This window comes from Pteropus vampyrus, unplaced genomic scaffold (genome assembly GCF_000151845.1).
Source record: "Pteropus vampyrus isolate Shadow unplaced genomic scaffold, Pvam_2.0 Scaffold53, whole genome shotgun sequence".
Taxonomy (NCBI): Eukaryota; Metazoa; Chordata; class Mammalia; order Chiroptera; family Pteropodidae; genus Pteropus; species Pteropus vampyrus.
Genome location: NW_011888834.1, coordinates 6,612,217 through 6,623,939, shown reverse-complemented (window position 1 = coordinate 6,623,939; position 11,723 = coordinate 6,612,217). Strand labels below are relative to the sequence as shown.

At 45.6% G+C, this 11,723-nt stretch overlaps 1 protein-coding gene across 1 annotated transcript; it reads left to right on the top strand.

Moving 5' to 3' along the window:
- The first annotated feature begins 6 nt into the window (after positions 1-6).
- Positions 7-7,228, top strand: PNMA2 (PNMA family member 2). The gene is made up of 3 exons (XM_011360298.2): positions 7-293; positions 3,051-3,182; positions 3,482-7,228. The coding sequence occupies exon 3, from the start codon at positions 3,973-3,975 to the stop codon at positions 5,065-5,067; it is 1,095 nt and encodes a 364-aa protein (XP_011358600.1). The 5' UTR covers positions 7-293; positions 3,051-3,182; positions 3,482-3,972; the 3' UTR covers positions 5,068-7,228.
- Positions 7,229-11,723: the final 4,495 nt, after the last annotated feature.

Sequence of the window (11,723 nt, the reverse complement as noted above, 5' to 3'; positions counted from 1 at the left end):
CCAGGATACTTTAAATCCTAAGGCAGCGCCTGTCTGCACCACAAATTGGTACCTGTAGAGTTAGAGCAAATAAATACTCGTGACGATGGCACTGGCGCTATTTGAGGACTGGTGCCGGATAATGAGTGTGGATGATCAGAAGTCATTGATGGTTATGGGCCCGGCAGGGGAGCGGAGCGCTGGGAGAGGGGAGGGCCGCGCCGCCCAGAGCCCCGCGCTCCGGAAGTGAAGCGGCCAGACCACTGGCTAATGGATGCGGAGAGAAGGGTCCGCTGACCGCTCTCGGCTCCAGGGTGAGTATGGGGCAGGCATGCTGGGACGAAGATCCGAGGGCGCAGCCTCTGGCCCCCGCGCCCTTGTCGCCTACCTGCCTGATCCAGACGCCTTTCCCCCACCGTATTGCGGAGGTGGGCCAGGGGAGAGGGCCCGCCGTGGGGAGGGCCCCCTCCCCCTTACCCGGAGCGTGAGCTGATGGATGGGGAAAGGGGGACAAATTGGTTGGCGCCAAGACACCCGGGAGAAGGGAATGAGCCGCAGTGAGGAGGGGGAAGGGATGGCGCAGGCCACACGGAGGACTGGGGGGCCATACGATGCGCAGGACACCAAAGCTTCAATCTACCCACGGGCGTTGGTAGGCTGTTGGGAGCAGAGATTGAAAGGAGAAGGTTCTCACTTAGTGCATCCACAGTGGTGAGGGGCGCACAGCATGGCGGGGAGAAATGCAGAAGGGCATAGCAACTGATGTTGGGGTGTAGTATAAAGAGAGACATAGGTCTATGGTCCGTGGGAGGGTAGCGAAGAGTGCAGTCTGCAAATTCTGGCCCAGCACGACAACTAATAATATATAGTGAGAGAGGGTGCAGACATGGTGCCCAAGGGCGCCACGTACCATAACTGCGCCACTGCGCCAAGAAGAGCGAGCCTAGGAGAATATCTTGATTTAGTATCCTCCGCCTCCTACCCCCCACCCCCCCTCAAAAGAGAAAGGCGCAGATTGCAACCCACTCCCCAAATCTTCAGCCCTTACTGTCCCCCCACCCCCACCCCGCTGCGCACTGCGCCAGAAGCTCATGCCAGGGACGTTAGTGCGCGCGCGCGCGCGTCCAGTGTGGGCCGGGAGACGGAGTGCTGGCTGTGACTGAGTGCTTTGAATTGTGTGAAACCAAGCAAGGAAAAAATGTGTGAGGATTTAGTATGTGTGTGCGAGTAGACCAGCCACAGCCACCGCGGGTTGGTGGGCATCCAGAGAGCATTTTGATTTGTGCCAGTAATCCGGTCTCTGAGCGTGCTTCATTGCTTACTCCCACCCGCACGCCCTTTCCTTGTATCAATCTTTGCAGCCCTGGCCCTCTTTCCACAGTGGCAAAATCTTGCAGAGATGATGCCCATCCTTTGGCAGCTGAAGAGGGAAGTCTGGGCATGCTCAGTAGCCAGGGTGGGTTTGGGCTAAAAAAGGTTGTTTACCGCAGGGTTGTCGCGCCGGACAGTGTGACCAAGGTTTCTGTCCCATTGTCAGCTCTTGCCCATGGAAGGATTAAATGCGAATACCCACCCTTCCCCCCCCCCCAATTGTGAGGGATAGTTTGGGGAATGGAGTTAAATTTGGAAGACAATCAGCACAGTTTTAAGATGAGCCCACCATGATAGCTGGGAAGGAGTTTCCGGGTGACAAGGGGATAGGGAGGAAGGAGAGCAATACACGTGTGGGGGCTGAGAGACCCAGAAGCGGACATTCAGACTCAGCACCAGATGTGCTCGAATCTGAGTAAAGTGCTTCCACACGAAATACATCATTTCCTACACACAGCAGCCTGTGAAATGAGTGCTTTACCATCACCGCTTCCCAGGATAGGAAAGTGAGATCTAGAGAGATTATTAAGGCGCTCTGCCCAAGGTCACTATCTAATTAAATATCCAACAATTCCAGAGCTGGTGCTGGTGGGATCTTCCACATGAAAGTCTGGTTCCTTTTCCAACTTATCCTATCTTTATGTTAGAAAATGCAAAATTTTCACATTTTTTCCCATATCGAAATATTTTCATCCATGGATTTACTGTGTATCAAGGATGATTGTTCACTTGCCATCTTTTTTATTTGAAAGTTGCCTTGCAGGTAGGGACTTCCTTTGGAGGAAGAGGCCATGGCAATTATTACGAATACCTTGGAAATGTTTCTTCCTGCACATCCGATGTCTTTCTACATCTCATGTTTCCTCTAAATGTTACAATGGGAGAGGGAAGTCACCTCCATATCTTAGAAGGAGAAAGTGAGGCATGGAAACGTCACTGGGTTCAGATCCCTGGGGCAGCTGGGCCGGGGCATGATCCAGCATTTTGCCCTTCTGGCTCCTAGGCACGTGCCATGCTTTCAGCCCCTTCCAGAAGGACTGGAGAAATGTGCTTGCAGCAGAAGCAACTGCATCTATGGCTGCAGGTTGGCATCTGTGGCACATGCACCCCACTTGGCTTGATGGAGATTTTCAGGCTTAGGGAAGAATGGTGGTGGCCCCTTAACACCCACTCCACAGCAGAACTGGGAGACTTTAGGAACTCTTCCCTTCTTACATCACTCAGTCTCGACCAGCTCTCCATAGATGTGCTTTCTCTCTTTTCCTTTTCCTTTAAATGACCCATTCAAGTTCAAATGCTGCAAAGATAGTGTCATGTTCGTGACTTAACATTCATAGCAAAAGAAACACCTACTTGTGCATTTGCAAAGCCTGACTAGACATAACAAAAGAGAATGAATTCATAATTCTAAGTTTAACTTATTTGACCCTGAGATTTTTAAAAATTGTTAAGCCTATATTAAATTGTTACACCTATATTATTAAAGTATATTATGTAAGTTATATTGTTATACCGATATTAACTGGTTATAAATACTCGAGTGATTTCTAATTGGATTTTTTAATCGAAAAACTGAATCAACTATATTCAGTGGTTTAATTGTGGAGGATTGTCATATTTTTTAATAAGCACATGAACGGTCTTCATCATTGGATATTACTGAGCCATAAAAATACACCATTATTATTAATGTATAACAGGTCAGCTTGGCTTGGCTGGAGCTGAGAAGGACCCAGACACGCCATTGTGTGGAGTTGAGTGACATCTTGCTGCACTAGAAGCAGAATAAATAAGCTCCTTGACTCTTACGGAACGTTGGAACACATAAACAGGTATCTGACCACATCTCCTGATTTCATTCTTCACATGGGAAGGATCTTGAGTCCTGGCCAGAACTAGGCTCAGACATTAATTAGCATGTCTGATGAGCAGACAATGGGGAAGCCAGATTGCAGGAGGGTCTCCAAGAGGGAAAAGAAAAGTCACTGTAAGCAAAGGAGATCTGACAGAGTCGGGTAGCGCAAATATAGTGGGAGGCAGAACCCCCATCTATTCCACTTCCATCCCTAAGTAGTGTGTGGATGCTTCCTGGGAAACAGGGCTGTGTGGTAACTAACTGTTGTTTCACTAGGAGTCCAAGCCACTCTTCTGTGAGACTTCTCTCCAGGACTCCTGGGTGCCAGAGTGGAGGCATTTCCCCACTGACTAGAGAGAGGTGAGGCCGAGGCAGCAGACCCAGACAGTGTGAAAGCAGCTCGCACAGGTGCCTCCGTTGGTCAGAGAGGGTCGACACCACCACGTGGCTGCTGGCATCCAGGAGAGAAACAGCAGCCACAGGACTACAGAGCCACAGGCAGTGGCGCTGTCGTAACCGAGACACTAATCACCCACCTTGGGTCAGTTCTAGAGACAACTGGAAGTGCTGAGTTCTTGCCACTGGAAAATTAAGGGTTACTGGTCCAGAAGACTTTGAGACTGTTGTCGGAGTGACCTGACCTGAACCCATTCACTCGTGGGTTATAGTTTCAGGAGCTCATCCAGGATACTTTAAATCCTAAGGCAGCGCCCGTCTGCACCACAAATTGGTACCTGTAGAGTTAGAGCAAATAAATACTCGTGACGATGGCACTGGCGCTATTTGAGGACTGGTGCCGGATAATGAGTGTGGATGATCAGAAGTCATTGATGGTTATGGGGATACCAGTAGAGTGTGATGAGACTGAGATTCAGGAGGTTCTCCAGGAGACTTTAAAGTCTCTGGGAAGGTATAGACTGCTCGGCAAAATATTCAGGAAGCAGGAGAATGCCAACGCTGTCTTATTAGAGCTCATGGAGGATATTGATGTCTCAGTGATTCCCAGTGAGGTTCAGGGAAGGGGGGGTATCTGGAAAGTGGTCTTTAAGACCCCTAACCAGGACACTGAATTCCTTGAACGACTGAACCTCTTTCTAGAAAAAGAGGGGCAAACAGTCTCGGGTATGTTCCGAGCCCTGGGGCATGAGGGAATGTCTCCGGCTGCAGTGCCCTGCATATCACCGGAGTTATTGGCCCATTTGTTGGGACAGGCAATAGCACATGCCCCTCAGCCCCTGCTGCCCATGAGGTACCGGAAACTGAGAGTGTTCTCAGGGAGCGCTACTCCTGCCCCTGAGGAAGAGCCCTTTGAAATCTGGTTGGAACAGGCCACCGAAATAGTCAAAGAGTGGCCAGTGGCAGAGGCAGAAAAGAAAAGGTGGTTGATGGAAAGCTTGCGTGGCCCTGCCCTGGACCTCATGCATATAGTGCAGGCAGACAATCCGTCCATAAGCGTGGAAGAGTGTTTGGAGGCATTTAAGCAAGTGTTTGGGAGCCTGGAGAGCCGCAGAACCTCACAGGTGAAATATCTGAAGACCTATCAGGAGGAGGGAGAGAAAGTCTCAGCCTATGTGTTGCGGTTAGAGACTCTGCTCCGGAGGGCTGTGGAGAAACGGGCCATTCCCAGGAATATTGCAGATCAGGTCCGCTTGGAGCAAGTCATGGCGGGGACAAGCCTCAGTGAGATCCTGTGGTGCAGGCTTAGGGAGCTGAAAGACCAGGGACCACCCCCCAGCTTCCTCGAGTTAATGAAGGTGATCCGGGAAGAAGAGGAGGAAGAGGCCTCTTTTGAAAATGAAAATATCGAAGAGCCAGATGAAGGGGACGGCTATGGCCACTGGGATAACGAGGCAGATGACTAAAAGCCAACTCAAAGCAGAACCCGTAGCCTGTGGGCCTGGGGATATTTGCTTCACCAGGCTAAGACCTTTCCCATATTATTTTCTTTAACAAATGCAATTGAAATCAAAGCGTTCAAGCCAGGTCTTGATTCTTGCTAAGAAAAAATTATCCAAGAGTTTCTCGAACCCTTCATAGATCACCAATAAACAAAAGATTAAATTTCAAATATGACATTATAAGCCTAAAGGAAACTTCAGGTTTCCTTTAAATACCCATAAGTAGACCAAAATTTACCCATATCACAGAAGAAAGAATTGATGTGATAAGAATAATTCATAAACTTGATAAGAATAATTCATAAACTATCTAAAAATCTTAAGTTTTTTGACTTGTCAGGTGTTTTCCTTTCTCAAATCGACAAATGCGACATACCTAGCAGTGTGAGGCACTGTTCAAAGGAGGTAACAGTCAAACATCTATGGCCGTGATCTCAGGGAGCCACAGTCTCATTGAGGACATGGCCTCCACATGTGGAAGCTAAATAACCTGATGTGTAAGTACAAGGCCAGTAGAAGCCAATAAAAGTGTCTAGTGTCATTGCCAAATGAATACAACCATCTCCGCCTACAGGCTTCTTTCCCTCCTTCCTCGGGAAGCCCTACTCCCATTCCTCTGCTGGGTGTCAGATAGACAGTTCCAGGCACTGCGTTAGGCCCTGAAGACACCAATGACCAAGACTAATTCCTGTTTTCTAAGAGGTTCACGGTGTGAGAGGCATCCTCAAGAAAGGGCAGACATTACAGGAGGGCATGCTGGAGAGTTTGGAGTTAGCAAACGGGCTGGTCTGGTTAGAGAAGACTCTTAGTGGCAACAGAGGGCAAAGAGGAGAGGAGGAGAACTCACGTTTATTGAGACCTATGCTCTGTGCCAGGTATTGTGGGCATGTCTCATTGAAGGTGTACAGCAACCCCGAAGTGGCATAATTTTGCCCTTTCTGAAAGAAAGAAGCTGAAGTTCTGATGGGTTAAGTGGTCTCCATATCAAATTACTAACAAGCGACGGAGCAAAGATCGGGGTCCAGAACTCTCTGGCTCTTGCTAATCCGCCCTCCATCGTGATCATGGTTTTCAAATTGTGCAGAGAATTTTCAGCAGTTCTATCTTTTAAATGTATTTTAAACTCTTAAATCTCTAATAAATAACAAATCGACGCAAGTATAGTGATATCCAAATATTAAAACCTAGACAAACATTCACCAGCAAGCTCACTTTTGTTTCCAAATTGACTCATTTTGTGCAGACCTTGGCTAAAACGTTCCCTTGCAAAATATGAGCACATATCTGAACTTCTCTTAAGGTTCATCGATTAAGGGAGCTGTAACACCTCATGGGTGTTTAAATCAGGCCCATGTGTGTCCTGTGAGGTAAAGTGTACAAGTAAAGCGTAAATGAGCACCATTCGGTGAAATGCTGGTTGATGTATCTCATCCTGGTAGCTTTGTGTATACAACAAACAAGTTGCTTAACTTCTCCAAGCATCAGTTCCCTCATCAGAAAAATGGGAAGATAACAGTATAGGGCTGTTATGTTAGGATGAAGTGACATAATGCCTTTTAAGCACTTAGCATGATGTCTGGAAGATAGCCCTCAATACATTGTAAGACTCATTATTTTCATGATGCTTACGGGCTGGTCTGCTCAATGCATGCTCTCTTTACTGTTCTAACAGTTGTGCAGTAACAAGTAAATATATAATCTGTCAGTCAAGTTGTGACAACATTGCATTAGAAACCGTTTTAGTTCTTATGGTAAGTTTGAGTGTTTGTTGTCTGTTATTTTGTGATAAGTATTCCAGCAAGTGCTGACTATTCTTAGTGATTCGACTTTGAAACAATAAATTATTCTTTCTGGTGGTGGATAATTTTAACTGAAGAATATCCTGAGATTGTAAGAAAAGCATTTTTTTAAAGATACTATTTGTGATCATTTATCTGTTATATTTTTCAGTACTGTTCAACCAAAATGATACAATTAATCATCTAATACATCCTGATTTCATGTGTTTTTGTATTCATGAAAATGGTCTTGTTCTTATTTATTGACAGTATATAAAGTAAAATGTTATAAATGTGAAGTCATAAAATAAATACATGCTAATAAAATTCTGAGTTTTTCTGTTTCATGCATTGTGGTTTTGTATAAGCTATTGCTTCAAGGATTTTTATTACTGAAAGAAAAATGGTAGCCAAGGTTAGAAAGTCAATCCAAAGCCAAAAGGTCTTGAACTCTACTAGACACGAAAGCCTAACAGGAAAATGCTGGAATAAGGATACTAGGACTTTGTCTCCAGGGACGAATGAGGGCTCAGTCCACCCATTATTGATTTCTCTTTTAAAATATAAGAAATGACAGATGGAGGCCAGTTCCCTCAGAGACCTCCAGCACATTTGCTTAAGCAAGTAGCTGTACAGAGAAATCACCAGCCTCTTTATTTTGCCAAGGGTGAAATGACCTAAAGCTGAAATACTTTATTTTTGGGGTGAGGTCATTTTTTGCTATATAAATGTGTAGATGGAAAAATTCCTCTCAACTTTGGCTCTCTTGAAAAATTTTTTTCCTCTTTTCTGCAGTGCAATGGGGGAGCATACCTCATTGGGCTGTATATAGTGCAGATCAACCCATTGCAGGTATCCTGAGGGCTGTCCAACCCCCTGTCTCATTCACTAGAGCAAAAACCTTACAGGATATTGGTCTCACCTTGTACTTAATATGTCTCCAGCCCTGATCTCAGAGATTAAGGCTGCCAAGACTATATAGCCCACTGCTAAAGGTAACTTTTTCAGCAGGGGCTGTCAGAGTCTTCAGGCCTCAGGTGTCACTTGACATCTCCACTTCTACCAGCCAGTGCTGCCAAGTCTCTCATCCTGTTTTCTTCTGCTGGCCATCCTAAATGCAGACCCCGATTATCAGTTCTCATCTTTACTCTCTTTTCCATGCTACCCTGCGCTTCCTCCCAGTGCTGATCTTTATGGTTCTCCAACATGCCTACTGGATATTCCATGATGTCCTAAACAAACTAGCCCATATCATCAGCTTCCTTGCAGAATACCCTGTCATCATCATCCTTAATTGACCACTGATCCTCCTAGTAGTCTTCTGCCCTCCAGCCTGCTGAGTGGAACCTGCTCAGTCTCCCCTCCTCAGGAGAGGCTGGGGAGTGGCGGTAGCCTTTCTTTTGCCTCATCATCATCATTCCCCTACTTCTAATCACATTCCCTCCTTCCCAGAATATGCTCACCCACTCTGCCATGCCGCCCGCCGTGGTCCAGTCCTGACAGTCCTGGACAGAGCGTTGGCAACAAAACTAATGTGGGGAGGGGCCCATTTAGGGCAATCTGGCGGGGTGTCATTGAACAACAAAAGGGAAGAAAAAGATAATGAATATGAGACATATCCAAGAGAGTCCTGTGAGTCAAGACTGGAAAAGCAAAAAGAGGGTTGGAAGCTAGAGTTTTGAAGGAGCGGAGCCTGAAACGAAACATTGACGTGAAGTAAGAGGATCTGAGACGGAATTGTCAAACGCACTCGAGGTTTGTTTTTTGTTGACCATCAGCATAAGCCCTGATGGTTTAAAGGCCCAGGATGAGGGCAGACATCTCTCTGATCCCCTTCCTGTCAGGGTGGGCCAGGAGCTCCTCGAGTTTGCCCAGGGAAGACACCCTCACCAAGAAGCTCACTTAGGGTAGAAGATGGTGTCCCTAAGTGGGCTTCTCAGAAGCTACCTTTGCCACTATAGCAGCTCCTGGAGTTGTCCCTGCTTCAAACATGCATCGCATAACTCACTGCCCTGTCCAAGTGGTCCTTGACATCCTAAATGGACATTTTCTTAAAACCTAGAGTAATTCCAAGAGTGTATGTCAAAGTCAATTCTATAATAAGGAAAAAAGGTGTAGAATTTCAGTCTGTCTTTCAGGACGCCAGCTGGAGTTGCCCATTAATTTCCTGGGCTGCTCTGAGCAGCAGCTGAGACTTTTTCCCAGTCTGCCCCACCCCCACCCACCCTTGAAGGGAAAAGTTCCCAGAGGAAGGAGTTACCCAGACTGCAGTGGTGCTGAGGCTGGGAGGCCCTGCAGGAAGTGCCCAAAGAAGGCAGGAGAAGCTTACCTCTATCCCATCCCCCAGCCTGGCCCTGCTCTGCGTGGCCTGAAGGCAGACCCACTAAAGGCCTTTCCTGCTTCTTGGCAGAACAGCTTGGCCAACAAACCCAACTACTAAAATGAAGTTTTCTTAAAATAACAAGCAATTGTCATAAAACTAAACTTTGTTTTTTTCCAGCTTTATTAAGGTATAATAGACAAATACAAATTGTGTCTATTTAAGGAGTACAATGTGATATTTTGATATACGTATACACTGTGAAATGATCTCCACAATCAAGCCAACTAACATACCCATCAACTCACATAGATACTGTTGTGTGTGAGTATGTCTGTGTGTGGTGAGAACACTTAAGAGCTATTCTCAGCAAATTTCAAGTACACAATATAGATTACCACGCTGTACATTAGGTTTCAGAACTTATCCTACGTTAGTGAAAGTTTGTACTCTTTGACCAAATAGCTCCCCACTTCTACTCACCCCCCAGTCCCTGGCAGCCACCTTCTACTGTCTGCTTTTCTGAGTTAGACTTTTTTAGATTCCACATATAAGTGAGATCATACAGTACTCGTTTTTCTGTGTCTGGCTTATTTCACTTAGCATAAGACCTTCCAGGCTCATTCATGTTGTCACAAATGGCAGGATTTCCTTCCATTAAAGTAAACTTTATGATGTAAGTGAACATAACTGAGACAGTGAAAATCAGGTGGGTGAATAAGGGACACTGCGTTCTGCTGACCAGCCATCATATCACATTCCCTGGCAACATCCCAAGCAATGGCATCAGCCTCTGATGACACTCATCAAGTTTGGGGACTCTGCTATTCCATAGTGGCTAGTGGACACTTTAAAGGTTCCAAATGCAAAGGTTCTAAATGAGCCTAAGGCACCTGTAAACGTCTAGGACTGGGTGTGCTGCCATCTACGGAGAAACAGCTACCTATGCAGAGTCGCCAGGGCTGTTTTGGGGTGATTTATGGATCTGAAACTAAGGTAGTAATTCTTTGGAGTCCTAAGCCCTGTCACTGGCTGAGTTGATGGCCAAAAAGTGGCAATGTGGGGTGAGGACCCAGGCTGCAGAGGTGCCAAAGGCCGTACTCAGGGTGTTGTTTGGGCCCTCGGTAGATCAGCAGAGCTGCGGAATCTCTAGGTTCTATTTCCTCACCGGAACCACCCGGTTTTAGCAGCTGCACTTCTTTGACCAGGGCCCATGTGAAAGTTTTCGAATGCTTCAGAACAGGCGATGCCATGGATCTGAAGTGCATTCTTCTGGTAACTAGAATATTTTGGGCTCAACTGAGGAATTTACTAAAGTTGTAATGCAAGAGATAAGTGCTGGGGGCATCTACCTCCTCTGAGCTGTGCCGTTTTCCAGGAGTGCGCACATTAACTTGGGCATCTGCTTATGAGGTAGACAAAGCCCACATAGGCATGGGGAGGGGAACTGATATATACTGAGGAATAAGGAAAGAGGCAGAGGCGGCCATGCATGCCTCCTACCCATCTACCCCCACTCCTGGCACTTCCAACCTATGTCTGAAATAAAGGATAGAGCACCAGAAATTAAAATCTAGAAATAGACAAGGAGTGGAACAAAACACAAGCACAAGAACAACAACCCCGAACAGAATAAATAGGAAGAAAATCACACATAGGCACATCATAGTCAAACTGCTGTAACCAAAGATGAACTGCTAAAAACCAAGAAAATGTTGAAAACGGCTATAGGAAAAAGGCACATTACAAAGAAATTACTGCTGACTTCTCAAGAAAACAGAAGTCAAAAGACAGGGTAATAACATCTTTAAACCATTGAACAGAGATTTTTTTTCTGACAATGTTTAGTAAAAATTGGCCTTTTAAAGCCATCTGAGCCTGGAATATCTTTGGAGGTGGCTGGCAGCATGGAGAGCCGGGCAGCTGGGGAGAGACGTCTAACTCATGACTGAATTTCTTTCATTGTAAGTGGAATAGTCAGGTTTTCTATTTTCTTCTGGAGTCAATATTAGCTCAGATTTTCTAAATTTTTTTCCATTTTATTTAAGTTTTTCAAAAAATGTAGTTATAAATTTGTCAGTATTCTCTTCAGATGTTTTAAATTATCAATGCTTCTATAGTTGTGGCTCCTTTTTTATTCCTAATATTATTTATGGTTTTTTTCTCTTTCTTTCTGGGTTAACGTTCCCAAAAGTTTAGCTATTTCATTGATGTTTTTCAAAGAATCGGCTTTTGGGCTTCTTTATCCTCTTCATCATTATTTTATTAATTTCTGTTATTATTTTATTACAGTCATGTGCCACATAATGACTTTTTGGTCAACAATGGTCCACGTATGAAACGGTGGTCCCGTAAGATTATAATGGAGCTGAAAAATTGCTATCACCTAGGGATTTCATAGCCCTCGTAACTTCATAGTACACACATTACTCAAAGATTTGTGGCGACACTGATGTAAACAGACCTACTGTGCTGCCAGTCACATAAGAGTATAGCATATAATATAGGTAATACGTAAACCA